General features: G+C 34.5%; 1 protein-coding gene across 1 annotated transcript; it reads left to right on the top strand.

Moving 5' to 3' along the window:
* Window positions 1-7,230: 7,230 nt before the first annotated feature.
* LOC124360151 lies at window positions 7,231-24,444 on the top strand. Its single transcript, XM_046813510.1, has 6 exons — window positions 7,231-7,912; window positions 11,411-11,661; window positions 15,891-16,073; window positions 17,365-17,512; window positions 20,013-20,233; window positions 22,184-24,444. Exons 1-6 carry the CDS (start codon window positions 7,445-7,447, stop codon window positions 24,315-24,317), a joined length of 3,405 nt encoding a protein of 1,134 aa, XP_046669466.1. The 5' UTR covers window positions 7,231-7,444; the 3' UTR covers window positions 24,318-24,444.
* The last annotated feature ends 518 nt before the right edge of the window (window positions 24,445-24,962 follow it).

A 24,962-nucleotide genomic window follows, 5' to 3' on the forward strand; every position in this document is an offset into this window, starting at 1 on the left:
CGAGAAGCGTTTTACACGCACCGCCCCACGCAATGTTACCGAAGGAAAGAAGTGACTGAACGTAAGCATAATACGCTAATTTTATCTCGTTTCCGTCTAAAATTTCACTTAGTTTCCTAAATGCATAAATATACTTTCTAATTTTGTTAAGGACATAATCAACGTGCTCAGACCATTTTAAGCGAGAGTCGTTTATCACTTTCTTTACATTTCTTTATGTATTCTCTTTTTAAAGTGTTATGTTTTTCAACTTTCCTTTTTATGGACATTGTACCGCAAAACGCATTCATCTTGAGGATTAACGGCCAATATTTTATTACACTCCATGCAAAAATCACAAACATCTGTTTTAATTTGAGCTACAGTAAAGTTTGTGCTTCTAAAGAACTTAAAGTAAGTTTCGTAGGCCAAATAAGAGGGTGTCCAGTCTTTTCTCGAAAATACTCACTAAAAGCATTAAATATGCCTTAATTGTTTAACTCTGGATTTTAGAAGTATAACCGATTACTTTTATGGTGAGAGTAACGGCTTTTTTTATGATGAATGCTCATCAAGTGGTCCAAGGCCAACTTCCAAACATTGTCTCCAAGTTTGTTAGGCCTATTCGAATGGTGGCCTCTTTTTTCTTCAAAGTTTGAGCCACTAAGTAATTTGTTTTGGATCACTCTGAGTCTTTTTCAGAGATTTGAAATATTTGTAGTAAAAAACTCCGGCAAACATTAGTGACAATTCCGTAAGTAAAAGAGAGTAACTCCAAGAGTTCACTCATTTTTCTTGGGCTCAAGACCTTGTTTACGACCTGGACTTAACGTTTTGGTTATGCTAGTGCAATTGCCTAAGATTGTATCTTGAGTAGCCTTACTCGTAGCACCTTAAAATATGTCGAAATTACATCTTTTTTAATGGATAGTATTACAAAATATTCAGACAAACATCTAATGAGGCCAAGGTTAAACTTATCATGACCACTTTATAGCCCACTTGCCAGAATGGCTTTATGAACCTCCGCTGACATGTGAAACATAATGTTGACTAGATATGTCTCAGCGCATGTGATCATCTAAGGCTCCTGATGCCTAAACTTGCGGAAACCTGGTTGTAAACTCAGTGTTATTGCTTATTATGCCTAACACACAAATAAGAAGAAAGTAAAGTAGGACAGAGAGATAAGAAAGGCACCAAAACTTTGGATTATGTTTATTTTTTGCATGAATCTTGCATTTGTTTTCATAAGATGATACATCAGCTTTTGTTGTTGTGGCATTTTTAAGATGAGAACCCACTTACTTAATTGGGTTACTCCAGCTAGTCTTCTTTCCTTGTCAGACCATTGTCACATTCATCAATGGCAACAGATACTTGGTTATTTTCCTCAAGCTAAGTGGACTTGTCAGTAGGATGCTAAACCCTCCTCCTCAAATCAGTTTGAAATCCCAACACCTATGCTCTGACCATTGTGCTTTCCATTAAAGAAGTATCAGACAAATTGTTGATGTACGTAGAACTGTTTACCTAGCCAAAATCTGGTGGGTAGAAATTCTTGTTGAAAGTCATAACCTCTTTGGTTAGTGGATCTTACCCTACAGGATCCAATTACATAGGATGTGTTGCAGATATAAGTATTTTTTGCACACTTATCTTAGAGATGCTCAGATATATCTCATCATCCAAGTGAATATGTCTAATTATTCCAACCCTTTTTAAAATTACAAGCTTCTGTGCCACTGATCTCAAATATCCTTAAGGACATCTCACCATCCCGTCACACACATTTTTAAAGTAACAAGCTTTCAAGTCTCATGTAACATGGTAAGATGCATCGTCAAGACAGAGATGTTGCAGGATAAATTACTATTAAATTTGAAATAGAATATGTACTTTGTAAAAACTTACTAACCAAATAATGATACCCAGTAGCTCTCCCATTAAGGAGACTAAGAGCCTTGGTTCTGATGAAGTAGGTCACAATCTGTTGCAGATATTAAAAATCCTCCTAATCACACACTAAAAACTACAATTGTTCAGGATAAATATTAAAATATAATAGAATAAAATATAATACCCTGTAAATTGGGGCAAATGATCCTGTAAATCATGTGGTAGGAGTAGTTTCTACGAAATTGCCTTGAGATCACATGATGGGCAGAATGCATCATCATTGGTACCTCAACTTGAGACAAGACATCAGTCATCTAGTGTACTTTCCTGCTTAGCACAGATGCTGCCCGCTGGTGTGGTACTGCATTTTGAGACCTTTCTAAGATCATTGCTCTTTCTACAGTTTCTGAAATAGGTAGAACTACACACATTATTTTTGTCATGCACACTGTGTCTTCCATCTATAAAATGATTCAGGATTTAAATGACTGACCGAGAAGTTTATAAAATTATAATAAAAAAAGAATTTAAATGTGGGAAATGACTTCTTTAGTTGAGATGGTTTTAATTTGTTTTATATACAGAGTGTTCCAGCCACCCAGAGTGTTCTCTTTATATAAATACTAGCAGTTACCCACGGCTTCGCACGCGATTTCCTACAGAAAAATTGGGACATAGGAGGCATATTTCTTTTGAACGTCCTTATTACCCTTCTGAGATAAATGGTAGTCACTGAAAGATACTCCAAGATCATGATCTGTTAAAGATTTAAATTTTATAACAGTCTCAATATGCACCTGTGAAATAACTGGAATTTTTCTCCAATATTCTATGATTTTTGTATATAATTGAACTATATTACCCCAGCGTGGACAGGAAACAAAAAGTCGAATTCATTAGTGCACATACAATGTAATAAATAATGGCGCTCAATGTAATTTTGAAAAGAAAATAGGCATATTGTAGGTACATATTACAGTCTAATGATTATGAGCTTCTGAATGGTTTTTATTTTAGGCTTTGCACGTGTATCACTTCTGGATCGAATTAGTTATATCTCTGATGTCATGATTGAGCTTGCTTTGTTGTCTCGATCGAGAGAATATGTACGCACAGAGTTCTGAGAACCAACTTTAAATGATGTAAATATATATATTTCTTTTGTCGCATTATATATGTTTACAAAGAACAGCTGATTAAATTTGAACAGGCTCTTTCACTTAATAACATATGTTTGCTGCAATGCATTTCTTACAGGTATTTCCCTAACTTTAGAGACCAGTGGGGCGGAATCCTGACCACGGGAACGGGATAAAAAGTATACTATGTCCTTCTCTCCCAGTTCTTAGCTACCTCCCTACCAATTTTCAGCCAAATCGGTTCAGCCGTTCTTGAGTTATAAATAGTGTAACTAACACGACTTTCTTTTATATATATATATATATATATATATATATATATATATATATATATATAGATGAGAATGGCATGAACTAGAACCGCCAGATATATTTTAAACCCCATATATAATTTATTGGCTATCTGATAAATTTTGATGTAGCTGATTCAGTTAATAGGATATGCTTGAAATAGAGGTTCATGGGCTAGAATTTAGAAAAGTTCATATGTAAAAATTGGTCAAGTGATATATATATTAATTTAAAATTTGTTTGAAGCCAAAAATGTTAAAACTTGTTTGATAACACATAAAATGAAGATCAAACCCCCATTTTAAGCAGATTTGCCTGACCCTATGCTAGCCTTTTACCATGTGAACCTTACAGTTTTGCAATGCTGAAGTCTCGTGCATGATAGGTTAAAACGCCTGAGTACCCCAAGGTTTTGGGTTTCCGAATAGAACTCTGACTTTCTTCTTAATGAAGCCAGTTTAGAGCTTTACCAGACCTTCATTTGGCCTGATCAGAGGTCTATCAAATCTTAGAAATCTTCTTGATGATAATAGGACAAATATCCTTAAAATAATTCACAGCAGATCACCTACCTTGTGTTTCTCGGATTCCTATATGTCATGCTTTCTAACCTCAGTTCTCCATCACTAAATCATATATGACCGTGAGAGCAACAGCTTGTCAGACTCATGCCAATCATTATCTTACTAACCATACCCTCTGTGATAACAGTGATATTGACCATCACTTTTCTCCACCTACGGAATTTAAAAGCAGTACCTAAATTCACAACCACTAGTGTAAAACAGACTATAAGTTCCAAAAGTGACTTATCTCTGATTTTGTGTTGGTACTGTCTCACATGTCACTGAGCGAGTTGGTGTCACAACTAACGAATAACTTGAATCCTCACTTCCCATCATGGACAAAGCAACCAGTTTTATGGAGAATGGAGTTTCCACATCACCACAAGAAGGGTATAATGATGAAAATACCAGAGATCGCCCAGTGTTGGTCCCAAGCAGTTTGGTAGGGCACAGGTCCCTGAAACAAATCTCCGGAACAGGAATGCTATTCGACCTATTACTTATACTAGTACAAATTCTGGCATTCTGAACATAGTCACTAACAAGTTTGGTCCCAGTCATTGACAACCCCGATATCATCATCTTACTAACCAAGGGATCCTGTATTAGGGCCTCACCCAATCAGATCCATCCCAATAAACACCTTCCAGCTTCTCACGCTGAAAGCAGACTTCTCATCGACCAGAACCACTACCATTCTTGAATTCTATGTAGCAATAGCTTTCGAACATAGTCACTAACAAGTTTGGTCCCAGTCATTGATAACCCCGATATCATCATCTTACTAACCAAGGGATCTTGTATTAGGGCCTCACCTAATCAGATCCATCCCAATAAACACCTTCCAGCCCCTCACCCTGAAAGCAGACTTCTCATCGACCAGAGCCACTACCATTTTAGAATTCTACGTAGCAATAGCTTTCAAGAGATCCGCAGGATCATTTCTGGTCAGAGAACCGTCGAAGACCTTGGTGGGTCTTATAAGGTTCTTGTACCGGGTCATCGAGAAAGGTGGCCTTAATTTGTATTCTTTATTGTAAAAGAAATTGTTAAGCGATGTGTGCGAAACAAACGTCATAATGCAGACAAATTGTTCGAGCTTTAATTCTGCCACTGGGCTGACCTTGAAGTGAGCACTGCGCATGCGTAGGGTGCTGTATATCCCAAAAATAACCACTTCCTCTGTGCATCCAACCCTCAGCCTCAGAGCTAGACTACTATCTTGTTTTGTTATTACCACACAGCAGTAAAAAAGTTCCCTTCTCTGTAAAACACCACCTGAACTGCAGACACAAAGTCTCTATCAAGAATATTTCAATGAAATACGATCTCACAACCCTGACGATTCCCCTCCGAGAATTGTCTTTCTTAGTAATTTTCAAGGTATTTCACATTTATTCAATTTATTTTCCCAAGGGAAGTAGTTTTAATACATACTTGGGTTTTGGCGGAGCCTCCTCCACTGAAAAGCTTTCAGACAGCGCTCTTATTCTGTTAGAGTTGAGTCAGCTGCTGCTGTGCTAACTTCCTCTCTTCCTGACATTTCTTTCATTAGCTGATCTCGTACAGTTTTGCTTCTTCCATTCAGTCTCTGGAAGCCACCAGCCATCCTCTTTCACCATCTGCTTACACAGTTTGAAGGGCAGCTTATGGTAGTAATCCAGTTTACATTAACCAAACTCTGTGTCCATGAACTCACCCTCTACATTAACACCACCAACTATAATTATTTGTCAGTGATGGTCGATTGCCATGAACACTCTGAGACATACAATGCAAGATTTCCAGATACAACTCCCTGCTGTAATAGTTCAAGATCTAGATTTGTTGGGGTTTTTCAGGCTCCATGCAAGTCCCACGAATACCAAGGATGTGACAGGTCCATCTGGAGAGACTATGTAAGACTATTTACGCTGTATTAATTACTCAGGCCCAAATAGTGCACAAAGCCTGCACCGTGCATTACTAGACACAGACCGCTTAACAACGTAGGATTGAACACCAGTATACGTGTTATGCAATTCAACAGACTACTCCTGACCAGTTTTGCCTGATTTGGTGTTACTGCTATGGGTCAATTGAGGACCAACCACACTCTAGTGCCAATCGGGAAAGCCTATTTTCTAAGGTTCAGTAAAATCAGGGCCATTTCGGGTTGGTTGCCAAAACGAGATCCAAATCTCCCCACTGATCTTGAGAGACATGAGGCACATTTGGAGAGGTACTTTCTTTGTCCATTCGGGGTCACTTCAACTCAGTCAGCCCATTCCTTGGAGTGGGCATAACTAAATTTTAATGGTAGAATTGACGAGTTAGCCTCAATTGGGGGACAAAAAACAAACCATGTAGGTCTTCAATTTATCGCTAAAATATTGCTGTCATCAAGTCTCATAACACTAGACTGATCAGGACAAGCTAAGTGATCAATGGGTTTGAATAATTCTGGACCTCTTCCGAATATCTTGAGCGATCCATTTCGAAAATTTTCATACGAACTGTTCTAATGTATTTTACTATTTTACTTTTTCCGCTCTCGTTAAAGTGAAATCCATTCTGAGTAAAATCATGCCAGAGTAATTACCAATCCAATATAACTAATACGCAAGAAACAAACGTGAAGTAACTATGTGTTTCAACCAGTCCTAACATAAATAAATGACTATCGTTGATCCACAGTGTAACTTAAGTCTTTTGACTAGTTCATACACATATACGTAAATTATGCACATAATATCCTAATAAAAATTGTTAAAACTACAACCAAAATTGATTAACGACCAAATTCATTAATTATCTGTAAACTCGAACGCGACTTTAGGTCGGTCGATCATCAACATCAGGTAGTACCAACCTCGTTATCGGTAAGATGTTCCGAGGATAATCATGTATTAAAACAACACAAAGATGCGAGATGTAAGAGTTGAAGTGCTGAAATGATTTAATACAGCAAGCTTGAACCTGTTGCCAATCGCTAGTAGTCTTCTTGTACGTCATACAAGGGATTATAGAACTATTAAAACAATTTTTGTACTCTAAGTGGTAGTATCTAAGTTTAATTTTGTAGTACCCTTTTTTGAATCCCGGTTTGGGCACAGCTTTATCACCAGCCATCAAATAATCATCTAAGCCTAGCCTTAAATAATTAATATACGGGCCCATATTAAAGTTTCAGATCATACATAAGGAATATAACATTAAAAAATAATGAACTAAGAAATCACCAAATAAAAACATAGTGATAACATTTACGTAATGAGTATTTTCATATCCCCGACCAAAAGCCTTGTCGTTTGTGATAAGAACAGGAAAAAAATCTAAAGGAAAGAAGAAGAAAATCATTTATTTGGCGTGTTGTTGAGGTTATTTTGATTCGCGTTGTTTACAGTAGCCATGGTCAGGGTAGTATAGACGTTTTTGCAATGTATCCTGTTTTGAAATTTGTTGTAACATGTTAAGAATCGTCCAATAATATTTTCTCAAAAATATTTGAAATTGGCGTTGTTTAATGTTTAGCCGATTTCGCTTTTCGCAAGTGAATGATTTTACGTTAGTTTAAACTTTTCTTAGAAAATGATTATTTCCTTCCACTTGGTTGTGTATTTTGCTTATAGATTCTGGGATAATTATATCTCTGTTCTATTTAACAACGACGATAATGATTCAAATACAAACCAAAATCCCGGCATCACAAGCAGTAGTTCTCCCTTGAACTCTGGAAGAATTGAAACAGATCCTGTTACTGTATCAAGTACAAATAAATCTAACCAAAACACTGCAGATCAAAATGAAACGTCTGGAAACGATCCAGACCGGGCTCGACAAGCTAGAGAAGGTGATGGTGATTTACAAGTAACAAAAGAAGATATTTTAATTGAAGTTGAAGATGAGAGTTGCAGCACTTTAAATTCAGAACCATCATTTGTATGCAAACAATCAGAAGAGGGTGGAATGACATTCATTCCACCTGTGTACACTCAACGATACATGGTAGTTGAAAATATTTTGAAAAAACCTTGTTGGGCTGAAAATGTTAAAAAGGTAAGATTACATTTTATAATTTGGTAAATGTGAAGTAAACTGCACGAGTGGTGAAAGATGAGTTTCGCGTTATTAACCTGTTCCTATCACCCTCCTGAACAAATAAATGTAAGGTTTCTAGGGGTGACAATGACAAATAGTGGAAGTTATAAAACGTTAAAAGTTGAACACTTGATAGCTTTTCATTATTCTACGGGGGCGTCATCGTCTCGACATCAGAGACACCTATAAATAGGTGAAGGAGGGGTAGGCTTTAATAAGCGGCCTACACTCAATTGCTGTTATCGAATGGTTCGATTGTTTTTATCCGTAGGATAATTCAATATTATAATTTATTTAACTTAGCAGGTAATTCTGAGCAATTACTTGGTCAACCCCAAACTTTTTCATATTTTACAACAGTCATAAGGATGTTCTCAGAAAGCAAGAAACATAATTCAAGCCCTGCAAGGCCGTCCTTCAGGTTGCCGAGCGGTAAGAAGGTTCAAAGTCCACGTGATAACATTGGCTTGTGGGAGACGCGAGGAAGGCCAGTTGTGACAGTACCGTTATGGCTAGTGGTTCTTCCGATAATCCTATTTTATGTGACGGGTGTGAGAACATGTTACTTATTTTCACGGTTTCAAGTGAAGATCAGGAAACGTTTTTTGTACGAACACGGCGTTTTGCAACGCACCAAAGTTTGCCCTCTAGAATTTGATATTTTACTATCTCGAGGGATGTTTTTCTTTCATTGACATCAGCGCGGGCTTCGGCAGCACCTAATGGCCGGAGGCACTCGTCTCAACTCGATAACAACTAATTAATTTCTAGCTCGAAATTTAAGAAAAACGTTCATTTGGATCAAAATTCTGCTCATTTCAGTATTATTTTTCATTTACGTTAACTTTCCGGGGCTTAAGTTTTGTTTTTTTTATTTTCACATACATTTCTAGATTATCGTAGTAAAATATGAAAAAGTTTGGGGTTGACCAAGTAATTGCTCAGAATTACCACTTAGCATATGATTTCAACTTATTAGTTAGTTATAGTAATTGGCGATGAAGAAAATATGCAAGATATTTCTCACAAGTGATGAGATTTGTTTAAGTGGCTTCAACATGTGAGTAGACCATAGTTAGTTTTGTTGTTTTGTAATGTTATTGTAAAATTTATGTTTTAAAAATTGTTATGATTCTTCTTGTTACGGTTATTTATTAGGGTATTGTGTATGAATTTTACATATCGAATTTGGATAGTATATATCGAATTGTTCAATAATAGCAATCGCATAACGAGTGTAGGCCGCTTATTAAAGTCTCCCATTTAACTGATCATATGATTTCAGCTTATTAGGTATTTTAATGTAAACAATAAACAAGAAGTAACTAATATTTTGAGACTTTGCAAATTGCGATGAATATGGGGAAAATATGTAAGATATTTCTCACACGTGACTAGATTTGTTTAAGTAGCTTCAAAATGTGGGTTTCACTCCTGGTAACACATTATTTGACAAATGGTATGTTGTTATTGGACCAATTGCCTGAAAAAGGCTGCAGTATAATAAGCGGCCACCATGTCAATTGTGAATCAGCAAACCAAGTTATCAATTAGAAATACCTAAACTATCAGATACAAAACAATTGTTATTATATTTATGTACAATTATGAAAGCTAGCTGTTATAAAAATATTGTTTAAAATGTATTCAAACAATGTAAATCAAGTCTATGGTATTTGAGTAATGGCCGCAACTACATTAGCAATGAACTTACGTTATTTGTATCACAAGCTGTCTACACTATCCTTCAAAATATTAAGAAGTAAGTTTTACACCACTTTGTTTCATACACATTAGATAGTTTTTAACTCGTCATTAAAAAATATTGCTTTTTAGATATAAAAACATAGCTGAACTATACCATAATATTATGAAATACCTCTAACATAAATCAGTTTATCATTTTGGTTTGTTGTTGTTCAGTAGAATATCGATGTTCCATCGTCGTGGTAACCGATTATCATGTGGAAGCCTGATAAAGTAATCGTACCAACACTAGTGTTTTCTTGTTAGTTTTTTTCTGGTGAATAGTAAATTAAAGTAGGTCCAGTAGTAAAAGTGCTTATAATAAGCAATAAGATTTTTGGAAATATGATATAGTCTTATTGTTTGTGGGTCAATGAAAATATGTTTTTTGCATTCTTTTAAGTTCAGTCGGTTAGTTCTGTTAAACCTACTTTTTCATATATGAATGAAAATAAATTAAAATTAACGTTTTGTGTGTTTAATAAGTTCATTGATTAAAACAACAATTTCAAGCTGAACTCTTGTTGGTAGATTGTTGACACCCCATAATATGCAAAAAATAGTCACATATTGATAAGCACATCTGGGATTCCCTCACTTTTAGTTTTTAGTTTGCATGAGCATTACTAAAATTAAAGTTTCAACATATTAAATAGTAAAATTATTAGCACTTTGAAAATGAGGGCAAACAAGTGGTAGGCATCTCGTGGACTCTGCAAATGATTGTGTGAGTGCAGAGTCTTATTGTGATCATATAGCATGTCAGTTACTGAGTAAACCATACAAACATCAGGGTACAAATGTTTGTTGTATTTAAACTTTACAAAAATCTCTAATACACATCTAGCCTGATTCGAGTTACCTAGCATGTTATGACTATGAAACCTTGGAATAGGCTTAAAATAGTACAAATTCAATAGTTTAGTACCTTTGAAGAGCATGATTGGCATGTACCGCCCCCGCCCTTCTCTGATCACACTAATACCTGCTTCAGTGTTGGGTACTTAGGCAGGGAAGTTTTTTTAATTATAGGAATTCCAATTAATACCAATATGGTGGAAAATGGCAGCCATCTTCAAAACATTTGAAATAGTATATTCCTGAGTGAAACTTAAAATTGAGCAAGTTCCAAATTTAAAGTGTGATGCTAAGTCGTGTAATTAAAAAGTTAGCTATTGGATCACTTTAAAAAACTCGCCCGGTATAAAGAGAACTTGATGATGAGACTCAAATTCTGTAATAGCACAGACAACACTGAATACAATTGCACACATCTGCTGACAACAAAGATATCTGTCCAGTTATCGACAGAAGAGTAAATCTGGTAAAGCTCTGAAATAGCTTCAATGAGAAGAAGAGTCAGAGCTCGTTTAAATAGGGGAACTTAAACGAGCTATCTCAAGGCTTTAGCACTAACTATGTAACTCTTAAGATTCGTACAGTCAAAATACTAGCTTGGGAGAAACTCTGCACTGGTATTGACAGTTTTGGTGGATTGTGGAAGGCTATAAAAACTGGTTGTACAAGATTGGTTATTTTCTGTGTTTTCTGGGACTGATGTAATTTTTAATTGGCAAAAGGCCCATTGAAGCCTCACTGCTTGGTACTAGGTTGCCTTTTAGGAGAATACGTACAGTAATTAAGTTATGTATTGGTAATTTAGACGTTCATTATCATATAAGCTCTTGCTTGTAAACTGATTGATTTCAGGTTGTTGATTTTGGCTGTGCCGAGTTGAATTTTGAGTCAAGGCATTTAAAGAAGCTTTATGGAATTGAAGAGATAATTGCAGTGGATGTAAATGAAAGTGAGCTGTCATATTACAGCTGCAAGGTTGGACCCTCTCCAGTGGATTATCTTTCACCTCGTCCATCTCCTCTCACTGTCAGAGTATACTGCGGCAGCGTAGCCCACACGCACCAAGCTCTCAACAACTGTGATGCAGTTATTGCGATTGAGTTGTGAGTAACAGCCCATAATTAATTCATAGGAAAAAAGTATATAAATTACTTGTACTTTATAGCTTTTAGTGATGGAGGCTCACAGTAAAGGAATGTGTCATCTTACCTCAGAGTCGCACTCATTTTCGTTTTGTAATTGTAAGGGTGATGGTGCTGAACTGCCACTAATGAGCAGTTGCAATAGTTGTTCAATTTAATTGTGATTACCACAACACCTACTATTCAAGTACAGAGATTTATTATATACAGAGAAATATATATATATATATATATATATATATATATATCAGAATAAGAAATAAGAAGATAATAATAAAATAGAGTACTTTATTATCCGAAGGCCACTCTGTCTCTATCTACTGCTTGTTATTACGCAATATAAGTAGGTTTATATTAGGTTGTGTTAAAAATTTTACTAGTAGTACCATAGTTAAAGTTAATATTTACGCACGCTCACGTGAACTGAGCTAGAATTTGGGTACTATCTCAAGGGATGTTTTTCTTTTTTTCTGCCAAAAGTGCTGGGTTGCCATTGAAGCCCACACTAATGGCCAGGGGCATTTCCGATTGGTACTTTTCCGACTTCAGTTCATGTACCAGATCGTCCAACATAATTTTATACGTTGGAAAAGCTGGACGAAAAACCAAAGTAAATACTTGTAAGAACAATGATTATATTGTTAAAATGTATTTTAACTAAACTAAAACTAAATTTAAAATGCAAAAAATACGTGAATAACTTAAAAATACCTTTATTAATATGTCATATATATATATACTAAAAAGTGACATAGTTGTCTAAGTCAGTGATTTAACTTATTATCTGAGAAATATATAATACTGCAAAACATATAACTTATAACAAAGTAGGTAAATAAAAAATTCAAAATTTTTGTGATTACAATTCAGCTCAATTGTCATTATTTACAGTTTTTGGGTCTTGCATAGATGGATTTATTCTTATCAATCCAAATATTGGTACATTCGACAATCTCATTAATCATATCATCTCTAAAATATTGTCTCCATACCTCTATTACTGATTTGTAGTTCTTTGATGGGCCTACATAACTAATTCTAACTTTCATAATATCACATGACGTATAGTATATTCACACTCAAACTGACGACTATATGAGTTGTAATAGTAGTTACCACTCTTGATATTAATATTATTTATAGTCAATGATTGGTAGGTGGCAAACGGAATAATACGGTTTCTAAAACGTGAGATGTGGCACATGGAGGGGCGCACTGAATGCACTGCTAGATAAAAGCTAGGCCAACAGTAAAAGTGAAACTGGGATATGAGATTCTTAGAAAGACGCTCATTACATACATAAGGTTTTACATCGCAGATCTGAAAACTCTGTGATTTATTTACAAAATATGAGGCACCCAGAAGTACACTCCGTAATGCCACCCATGGAAAGTAACAGATGTAAATCAATAGATTTTTGTCGTAGTTATGTCTGTGTCTCGCTAACAGTTGTAGGCAGACAATGAGCAAGCGTGGAACACCGACCACATCACTGCAGTGGAGGAATTTAACCCTTCCCAAGCCGTAGACGGATGTATTAGAATGGCAGACTTTGACCAAAACATCAAATACAGTTATATCCGATATTATAGATTGTCTTTTGGAGAGTTTTTTAGTTCACAAAAGGCATTTGAAATGCCCAGCGCATGCTCCATGCTTATCGTGGTTGCCAAGGAAGTATTTAAAAATTACCTTCATTCTGCGGCAGAGGGAGGAGAGCGCCCCTTGTCTAACTCCGACCACCTTCTCGTCAGTTCTGCACATTTTACAATGAAATTAAAATTTATTTGGAACAGTTTTGTAACTAGTTATTTTTTCAATAAATAAGCTAATTTTAAATAAAATGCCCTGTTTTATACTGTTTTTGCTTTTACCTTTTATGATTAAGTTGTAATAAAAATTGGCTTTGAACTTAAAGAAACAAAAATTTTTACTTGTCTTGGTGTTATAGAAAAGTTAATGCATTTATTAGTGGCTTGCAAAACTGTATTTACTTAAAGAACATGCCTTGTATTTTATTCAAATAGACAACTTGTGTCAATGGTAAATGAACAAATAAATTTACAATAAGTAATGAAACAGTATCAAGACTTGCAAAATCAAAATAGTTGTGTTATTAGGTGGTAATAAATCATGAATTCAGTGCTTCCTTCTCAGTTCTATAATTTCTTGTTGAGTATTCTTCGAGGCTATATAGTTTATTCACCAATAACAAGATTTTCAATTTCTTCTTCAAGATTTTCTGACTATCAGTCTTCATTCCTGCTACAAGTAGATTGTCTTCATTCCTGCTACAAGTAGATTGAATGTTCATGCTCTTGAATAAGAGGGTTTTCTTGGTGAAGAAGGCCGTTTAATGGGTGGAATATTGAAGTAATTTAGTTTGAAGGGCACCTATGTTGCCGTTTCATGGTAGATCTTGCATTTAGACATGTAAATGCAGTATATGTACAGTACACTATTTCATCACTTTTGGTGAAATTTCATGAACTGCTGCTGAAAGTGTTACTTTCACGTGCTTAATAGTACTGATAACTTCCTCTCAAGTGACTGGATGGAAAATGGTAAACAAGTATTGGGGAGCAAATTGAGCAAACGTACTGGATGTCTTAAACATGATATCTGGTCACAGAGTCCATTCAGCTATCTATGTCTGTGAAATGTTGAATGTTTCAACCACTTTGATGTCTTCAATACTATTAACCAAAATAAAATACGAATGTTGAGTTTAGCTCCAGTTCACCTTCCTCTTAGTGCAGTGTCTGGAATCTGGAGTCATTTTCGTCTGAGGAAATAAAAAAAAGGAAAAAAATATAAACCTCAAAAACAAACAATTTACATTGAAATCAGATACACCTAAATTACAAAATATAATATAATTGGCATTTCTATTGTCTAGACCTTTTTTTAACTCTTCAGTAAAAAATAGCTCCAAGAATCAAGTCTGTGACAGCATCAGATTCCAGATGCCTGTACATTAAGAGGAAGGTGAACTGGAGCTAAACTCAACATTCATATTGAATCAACCCTTCACACCATAGCTACATAGTGTGTTCATAAGACATGATGTGTACGCTCTGTCTTTACTTCTAAGAGGATAAAGTGTGGTCTAATCTTAAAAAAATAATTTCTTTAATGTCTTACCACAATTTGCTATAAAAAGTAAAGTAAAGTAAAGTTGTCTTATTTTACCAGGTGAAGTTAGGGCTAAGAAGCCCTCTCTAACTTTTAACCTGGGGCTTAAAGGTGGCTCCCGAACCACCACCAACGGCCGGGCAGGCGGACTGCTTGTAAGGACAGGATCGCTCAGCGGTCACCCATCCAAGCAGCAGCCATGCTCTTTACATTAGCTATTAACAGCAACCATTAATTATACATGATTGTCTTATAGATAATGATGCCATTAAACAATATAAATATTAAAATGTGCATAAAAAAATTACAAACTTAAAAAATTAAAAAACTTTACAACACAAAGAAATAAAATACACACCATAGAAATAATGGATTATTTATATAACCCTTATAGATGTATGAGAGGACCGAATAAGCCCCTGCAATAGCGTTCAGGCACTGGATCGTGTCTACTTCAAGAATTCTCCCAGAGAGTAAAATGCTTTGGATAATAGGTAATGCTTCAAACATATCTTGTAGTCTAGGTGTCTCTGATGTCAAAACAAGGTAAGGAGTTCATTTTGAACTTCACTGAAATTTTCAATCTTTAGGCTTTTCACATCATTATCAAGTCTGTTGTTCTTGAAAATGACATGACTTATTTAGTCATGCATATTTTAAGACTTTCTTTCAAACCGCATGCAACCCTGAATTAAACAATATATATATTTTGCTGTAGTTTCAATTCCAACTTCTATTTTGGCTGTCTATATTTTCTTTGTTGTTATCAAGATTGTTATTGAATATTTTAAGACTAGAGTATTTTCTGTAATGTTCATCCCTTAAAAAAGTGGTTAATATTTGTAATTCCTTATAGTTATGAACCAAGAGACTGCTACTTTCAAATTCCTCAGATATTTATTAAAATATTTTTTAAGTACAAAATTCATTAGTATCAAAAACCCTTATTTATATCAGTTAAGATTACCAAATTGCAACCAAAACAATCCAACCATAATATTTTACTCGTATGTTTGTTATGAATGTGATGTACATGGTATTTTTTTTGTTTTAGAATTGAACATCTGTATCCTGGAGATTTAGATGATTTACCATTTACAATATTTGGATACATCAGACCAAAAATTGCAATGTTTACAACACCAAATGCAGACTTCAATGTACTTTTCCCTAATTTCTCTGGCTTCAGACATTACGATCACAAATTTGAATGGTCTCGTCAGCAATTTGAAGATTGGTAATGTTGAAATATTAGCCTTTCCTAGGTGTAAAATATAACTTTAGACAATGTTTTAATTTATTATAACCTTTTAACGCCTTATCAGAAATGCTGTAATTTTTGTTCATATAATCATAAAAGTCAGTATGAAGTTTATTTTATTTCCTGTCATATAATTTCATATTAATTTAGCCATAGCAGAGGTTTTATCTAACCATTATTCTTAAGTTCATGTTTTTATTGACTTTTAGTTGTCTATTTTTTAAATTGCTTGTACTTTTCCATTGATGATATAACTAGTATTTATGTGTCTAACGATTGGTTTAAGTATATCAAGGTAAGAAAAATATCTAATGAGATAAATTAATTGTTTTATATTTTTAACCCTTTTAATACCATTTTGATCTCGACCAAAACTGGTACAAGTGTCTTCTCTATCGATTTCAATAAAAACAAAGTTGTGTGCTCATGTAGAGCAAATTGGCTCTCGGCTCCAAAACTATTCTTAAAATTTATCTCTGATGATAGCACTTCAAGGGTCCGTATTTAATTATTTTAACCCTTAAAGCGCTGAAGAAAATTTGGCCAGGATACAGTTAACGTTCATTTTCAGCATGCAATTGTTTTGTTGTTGTCAATTTTTTAAAATTTTTTTTTTAGAGAGAAGCCGACCCCCTCTTAAGCCTTATTCTGCCCGTCCTCATGGGCCACTGGCCTGTGCGAGGATCTTATCAAACAGAATAAGGAGGAGAGTCGATACAGTACAAGGTCGATGGTACTGATAAAAAGTGCAATGGTCACAGACAGGATTTGAACCTGCGCTATCTCTAACTCAGACTCAAAAGTCCAACGTCTTAGACCGCTCGGCCATCGGCTCTCTCTTTTCTTTTTCTTAGAGATAAAGTAATATTCAAAAAACTTATTTTTTATAAGCTGATAATGGTGGTCGCATTATGCATTGTCAGACAAGACGATGCATTGTGAATTATACTGAGTTGGTTATTGATTTATTTTGATGATTCACTCATTCCAGTTTGATTCCCAATGATCATAAGTTGACACCTTTAGATATTTCCACACCTTTCATGGCACTTTTGTGGATTGTAATATACACAGAAATCGTAAATAATACAATACGGATATTTCTGTATACTGTGATTAAACTAATTCCGATGGTACCATACTGTACTGATAAATACATATGCGACAGTTTAAGAGTTAATACTTAGTACAATACATGATTTCTTAAAGCCTATTCAATTAAGTTATATGTATCAAAAGTGCTAAAACATATTTAACTGTCATGTAGGTGCAACAACCTGGTGTTGAGATATCCAGACTACTCTGTGGCATTCCAGGGGGTAGGGCCGGGCCCGACTGGGACTGAACATTTGGGTTGCTGCTCTCAGATGGCAACCTTCATCAAAGTGTACAACTCTCCTCCTTGCGAAGAAAATGTAAGTAATCTGGAGGGGTGGATATGTAAACGGCTTTGAAACAAAATTTTACTAGCTAAAGGAAAAATAGTGGTTTAAGTTAATTTTGTAATCCGCAACAAGTATCAAATGTGTAAGTAAGTATTTGTGTAATAGGTTTTAAAGTAACAATCACAAAATATAGCAATTTTCTACTACTTCTTCTATGGGGCGGCCTATTGCCATGCACTTAAGCCTCAAGGGTCTTTTGTGCACCCCGGAAGCACACCATGAGGACGACCAGTCTACGGTTTCAGCAGTTCTACAAACCGCCGAAAACAACCGAGGGAGAAATTCATCACCCTTAAATGTGCCAAAAAATAACAAAACAATAAACAATTGCGACAATAGAATACTAGCCACCAAATGTGAAAAAACAAACTGAACTGGAAGACTTGTATTTTGTACACTTGCACATTTAACGACAACACACACATGTACAACAAACACATTTAACGAAGTTTCCAAACCATAGAAATTCATTGTTTGTACAAATCTGTACTTTTGTATCAAAAATAACAATAATGGACAATATTCCTTCCAGTTGTGTTTTTTACAGAATATGTCATCCAGGCAGTTTTTTCACACTCGCTACCATGGATGATACTGAATATCATCCACTGGTCCTCAAAGGGTTAAGAAATGTGAAGTCACCTGCAACAATCACCACATTTTTTAGACACAATTATGGATCTGTAGCTCTAAAATTATTATAGACAGCCAAATACTCTTCAGTCTTAGAGAATTAGGATAGTGTAGTGTACTAGTCTCAGCAGTCCCGAAAAAGCCATCACGGAAATCACTGAAATTTCATGGATCATGACTTTAAAAATATATTTTTATCATACTTTGTGTTAGATATATTAACAAATTATCGTGCTTTTGGCAATAATATTTTGCTTTCAGTTCATATATATCTTGATTATGCCAGACAAAATTGCTATGTATTAACATTTCTTGGACTACTGAACACAGTTCTATTTGGTTGGTCAGTGAGTGCAGACCTATTGTGACCTGTATTATGTATGACTGTTGTGGTTTCTGATTTATGCATGTCACAACTCTCTAGTATGTTTTGTTTACTTTAATCTAGGTTGTAGTATTAGTTTAGTCATTTTCCTGAAAAAGAGATTAGATTGCATATCTCGAAACATAGTGTTGCTGATTGTATTGTATCACTGAACGATGGCAAATGTCCGGAAACATCCTGTTTCCTTTACTGAACTAAGTAAGGTAAAATGTTGTTTCTTCAATGTGTGCATATATTTCTCAGTTTAATTAGCAATATGTCCTAAATTATTGCTTTTGTTAAATGTTGCTTTTTGTACATTACCGGTACATTTACAATGGTCTTAAAAAAACACTGTTAAAGGTCAGTGATTTTTTGCTTTAAAAAGTTACTGATTTTCATTATACCTCAGCAGTAGACACCCGGTGTGTCGCATTAAGACCTGTTGTTCCTAATGGAAATATAGGTAGGTAAAATGGGAATGTGTTCGTAAAGTATTAGGATAGACTAGACTAGGTCTCCCGGAACATGTGGGAGTATTACTTTTTTTATTCTTAACAGTCAGTAATTTGTACATTTTCAGAAAAAATCCTGGCCTGGATATTTGTTCACCTCTGTCAACCACTATCTAGTATTTTTAATAAAGTTGTTAAACCAAATTTGGTGTGGGTAGTCATCACTGGTTAACAAAAGTAGAGAGAATCTGATATTTATCACACAGATCTTTTGCTAACAAAGATACACAATTTTTTGACCAATGAAAGCCTCCATAGTTAAATCTAAAGATTATTTTTCTGTATCACTTCCAACTCGTTGTCATGTCTCATTCATTATGTTGTCACATGGTATTTTGGAGAATAATCGCTGCCTCAGATTGCAGTTTATTCTCTTTTATGTAGTCATACATCTCTCTGGCATAAATATATCATATTTTCTGAACGTAGTCTTTATGGCTATTTATAATGAAGTCATATGTGTATAATCTGTAAAGTATAAATGTGTGCCTGTCACATACGTGTGTTCTGCACTTTATTTGTATCCTAGTGCAGTAGTAATAGTTTAAGGATATACCTCGATAGTAACCAACATAAAAATTTAAAAAAAAAAACAAATTTTTACACATTTAAAAATGGTAAAACTTACTCGGTAAAGTTATAGTAAATTAACCAAAGAATATGGTAAATCAAACTAAAACATGTAGGGCTTAAAATCCTTTTTTCTAGTAGTTAAATATGACAGAATAAGCTTCTATTTTTTTATACAAATATACAGCAGTAAAATTAAAAAACTACAAAAAAGTTTTTATTTATAAAGCAACTAGACAATGAAAAAATCATTACCTTCAAAAATAAGCTCTTAGTAGCTGTTACCTGAATTTTCAGTCATATTTACAATCTGGGAAACTGAGTACTGTAAATGATAATGATAATAAATGGTTAATTGACGTGTTATATATTTTGGTTTTTTTTTCAGGAACTCCACATTCAGGATGGAGAATATATTTTGGTACGAGAATATGAGCATCCATTCCATGTAGATAAAAGGACTTTGGAAGAAAAACTTAGAGATGAAGCAGTTAATTTCATAAACAGATACTGCATTTTAAGCAAGCAGTTTGATGAAGAGAGATTATCAGAAATACCCCTGAAAACGATAATGGAAAGAATAAAATGTTTACAAAGAGAAAAGTTGAAGTGAGTAAGCAGGATTGTTGTATAAACAAGATAAGATTATTTAATAAGATTGTTCAATTTCCTAATTATCCAGAAACAGATCGGCTGTGTTGCAGGTTAACCACAATGGCTCGTAACATCAAAAAAATACAAAATCCAAATAATTAAGATGTCAGACCTTTTAAAAGACACCAGTCCTTAACAGTTATACAAATTGCCATTAATAGTTCTCTTTCCTTCAAGTAACTTAATTATCAGCACATCAGACTTTAAGCTAAAATAGTTTTTGTGCACAGTTGATGTTTGAGGGTTGTTTATTAAGACAGATCCAATCACACAGTTTTCATACAAACTGATTAAAATTATAACTTGTAATTTTGTGTCAATCTCACATTCCGGCAAGTACGGTGGGGCACAGAGATTTCAATGGGATTCACATGACTGCCTACCCTACGATCTGATGTAGCATTCATAGAAATTTCTCTTTCTCATAAGTTTTTGGGGGATTCTACACATTTTAGAAAGCAATTTCAGAACGATAACATGAAAAATAGACTTTCTGATTGGTTGAATGGGCACATGGAAAAGTTCTTTGATGGAGGTGTCTAAAATATGGTGTCAGAACTTAACTTGTTTTTATTTATTGTGTTTCAGATCGGTTACTATTTCAAGAAAACAACTTTTTGTTTCCCTGCCTAGATTATAATCAAGGGGTACATTTCCTGGTTTTTTTATTTCTTTGTTTGGATATTGGATATTCTTCCAGATATATGTTTTGTTGTGTTGTGTAAACGAACATTCAGAACCAGTCAGATACTAGAAATTTAAATTATAATTTATTTTTTAATTGAAATATTGGCATCTATGTGGTAACAACCAATTACCATATGTTCCCTTAATTAACTTATTATAAACTTTTTTTGTCCAGTATGTTACAATAAACTTATCCTACAAATATAACCAAAGAAGGAGTCAGAAATGCTAAATTTACTGAAAACAAAAAAGCTAAGATCAAAACAAATATACACATTTGGTGAATAGTGATACTAACTTGGTGGCACTGCATATTGCCTGAACAGTACATATCAATAGGTCTATGACATGACATAGTGGTATTTTTAAAATGTATCTGCACTCACCAATAGTTAAAAATAATAAGTTATCAAATTTTCAATCAAGTTTGTTTAAGAGCTGCTGGTGGATATTTTTCTTTCCGTCCCATAAGAACACTACTACACATTCAAACACTTTCTAAATATTTATTGGTTATTTAGAAAAATATCTGTGTAACTTTTATGTAATTCATAGTTGAAATACGAGAGCTATCCAGAAAGTAGATTAGATATAAATAAAAAATACCAATTCTGTTCAAGAAACTAATTGTATTATAAACATTTGAAAGTGGCACTAAAATACTATTTTTCAACATAGCTACAATACAAATTTAGACACTAATCATAGCAGTGAGCTAGTTGCGTTATAAAATTCTGCCGCCTTAGATTTCAACCAGGTAGTCACACCCTCCCACGGTTCCCATTGTCTCGTTTCGCAATTCACATGTTTTACCCTAGTCTCATCTCCTATAACGATTCGATCGAGCAGCGAGTCACCATCTTGAAGTGTCTAAAAGTGTCAGTGAAATAGCCATAAGCTTATGTTTATGGGTTTCTGTTGAGATTTTCGGTACCTATCTAGCACAAAATTGATTGTAACCTAACTTCCACATAACAATTTAGTGTAACAAACTCCTTGAAATTCGAGGAAAACTAAGTAAATTATGTTCAATTACATTAAAAGGTACTATGCATTATTATATATGGATTCTTCAGAAAAACTTACTAAAAAATTACCTCTAATTTGATAAAAACTACAGATGGATTAAATTCTGGTGAATAAAGAATTGAATTTTTCCCATATTATACTGTATATACTTTTAAATATGATTTTATCCTTGGTGTATGTTTTGTCTAGGAAAGTACTGGCTAAAGATAATTGGGAAATAAAGACAAACTCAGACGGATATGAAGTTGTCATTCTTCCTGACAGTGAAAATGAAGATGAGGAGGAGTCATTTCCCGATGATAATGAAGATCCTCCAGAAAATGGATATTGTTGTGATGTAGACTGTGATAACACATTAACAGATGAGGCAAATTGGGATTGTGATAAAATTGAATCCAAAGTCGACACAAACATTTCAACCAATGGTAATTCCATATGTTTGCTACCTCATGATTATGAGAGTGTTAGTGAGTCAAATAATGCCTCTGTTAGTTCAATTAACAATACACAAATCGGACAGACTATTAGTAGTGATAATTTAGACTTAAGTTTTGAGGAAAAAATGTGTTCCAAGCAAGAAACTATAGTACCTGGTGAAAGTGTTGTGGTTAATACATATGAATCCAGTGATAAAGAAGATATTGTAGAAAAAGACATGGATTTAGATTGTAGTGTATATGAAACACCGTACAATGTTCGTACATTTATTAAAAAATCCGACTGTGAATTGTTTAATCCTAGTAATCAATCATTATACCACGAAGATTCAGATTCATCTGACGTTTGTAGAAAGGCTCTTTCTTTTATGACACCTTCTTGTAAAGAGTGTGATTTAAATAATTCTGATCCATTGAGTGATTCAGCGAATGGTTGTGGCAGAACTGATTCCTTTTGTTGTATAAGTAATGTTTCATCACCTCTTGATATTTCTACTTATGCTACTCCTTGTTGTTCTCATCTCCACAGAAAATCGATTCCAAAGTGCCTTTCTTTACAACAAATAAGTGCTCAAGAAGCAGAGGGCTCTTTAAGGGAAAATGGATTTATTGGTGAGCAGAAAGACAAGGTTAGTAAATCCATGGAAGGATTTAAAACACAAGAAAGCTGTGATATGCATGAGACTTGCAGTAATGCTAGTAAAGTTGTAGATAGTGGTTATCCTGACTCGTATTCTGAACATAACATGGACATGGACTTAACTCCTGAACAGTTTGATGATATTGAAACAGAGAGTGAAGGAAATGATGTCAGCTCTCGTTCTTTATCACCACCACCACCTCCTCCTGTTCCTCAGATCCTTCGTCTTGTAGATGATGTTCAAAATGGCGATGTAGCCAATAATAACAGAGATGGGGAAGGTAATAATGTTGTTGCAGATATGGAAGAGGAACTTCTTGAGTTTGAAGCACAGATTGAAGAAGTTAATAATGAATTGCCGAATTTGGCTGCAGTAGACTATGCTGTAGATCAGGATCTTCAGCTATGCCATAGGGAATCAAATTCTCCAGTGCTTAAACAAGACAGTTCAGATAAATCATGTAATTCATCTGAGGTTGGAATTGAACAAAATGTATTACTTTGTTCCTCAGAAGCACAACAAAGCCCAAACTGTGAGGTTTTAGAAAATAAAGTTTTACTTCCTAAAAATAAGGCGCTCACAGTGTCTCTAGATACATCATTTAATTCTGCACTTGATAAACCAGTTGTAAAAAGCACAGAATCTAACACAAGTATTGCAACACACTGCTCCTGGGGTCATTTGGACTCTTCTGAGAGTCCGAGCTTGAATAGTTACTTCCACAATGGTATTAATGACCCAGATAATCCCCAAAATTCCTGCAATTTAAAACAACACAGCTCACTGACTACAGTACTTGATGGGTGTTCAAAATTTTCAAATTGCTCACTTGTGCAACCAATTGAAAAACATGACATGTCAGTTGAAATAATATTACAATCTAACCCAAATGAAAGTTTTTCACAAAGCAAAACACATTTTGTGGATGTACCAGAGTCAACCAGAGAAAACTTTGATGAAGATATGACGAGAGAAAACGCACCTCAACAAGATTGTTTGAGTATTAGGTCAGAGTATGAATCAGCTGCATCTCTACACAGTGTGGACAATGACGAAAGCTCGTCCTTCCCTAGGTGGCTCCTTGATATGCAGGTTACAGAATCAGATGAACATGAAGTAGCAAGTATAAATTCAGTGATGACAGTTTGGGATGTTGACAGTTATGATGAATTAGTCAACCTGAATTATGATGTTCAAGTGGATACAAGAGGGGGTGGCGATCCTCAGAGAGACTCATGGGATTAAAAATTTGGTTGCCATACAACTTCATTGGAAGACACAATCTCACTCATTTGTTATACCAAATTATTTTCTAGTTTTAAATACTTTACCTATGAAATAAAACTGAATTGTTGATTAATTATTTTTAAAACTGAGTTTTATTATTTCTCATGAGATTTCATTTTAAAATTTAGCTTAAACATTTTGTTACTGGAACTGTTATAGAATGTACAGGATTATTACATATTTGCTAGTATAGACATTAAGAAGTGTTATAACAAAATATTAAAAATGAAGAGGGAACCATAGGGCAAGTAGACAGTGTGACTGAAGTATAATATACTTACACTACTCATATATTGATCATTTTTTAATTCATCTGTTTCATGTGTGTGTGTGTGTGTGTTCAAACTAATTAACTAAATTTATAATAGGGAGACAGTTATTGTACAGTAGTTTAACATGTAGACAGCTGAAGAAGCTGTTATGCTTGCTGTACCTTGTATAAGATCACTCAGTATAGAGGTGCAGTGGAATGTTAATGTGGCTGAAAACTCATCGAAACTATGTATCATGTAACTACTGTATCTTTACCAAGTTTAGTCTGAATATAGTAAATTTACGGCAGCTATTGTGTTTACAAGCTCATATTATACAGCCTAAGCCCAT

Source organism: Homalodisca vitripennis, chromosome 4 (genome assembly GCF_021130785.1).
Source record: "Homalodisca vitripennis isolate AUS2020 chromosome 4, UT_GWSS_2.1, whole genome shotgun sequence".
Lineage (NCBI taxonomy): Eukaryota > Metazoa > Arthropoda > Insecta > Hemiptera > Cicadellidae > Homalodisca > Homalodisca vitripennis.

What these genes read in the sequence shown, in the direction of transcription:
- LOC124360151 (XM_046813510.1), top strand. Translation starts at nt 7,445, where the DNA reads ATGATTATTTCCTTCCACTTGGTTGTGTATTTTGCTTATAGATTCTGG. An exon ending in GCAGTTATTGCGATTGAGTT is followed by an intron (nt 11,662 to 15,890) that starts GTGAGTAACAGC and finishes TTTTTGTTTTAG; the next exon opens with AATTGAACATCTGTATCCTG. An exon ending in TTACAAAGAGAAAAGTTGAA is followed by an intron (nt 20,234 to 22,183) that starts GTGAGTAAGCAG and finishes TGTTTTGTCTAG; the next exon opens with GAAAGTACTGGCTAAAGATA.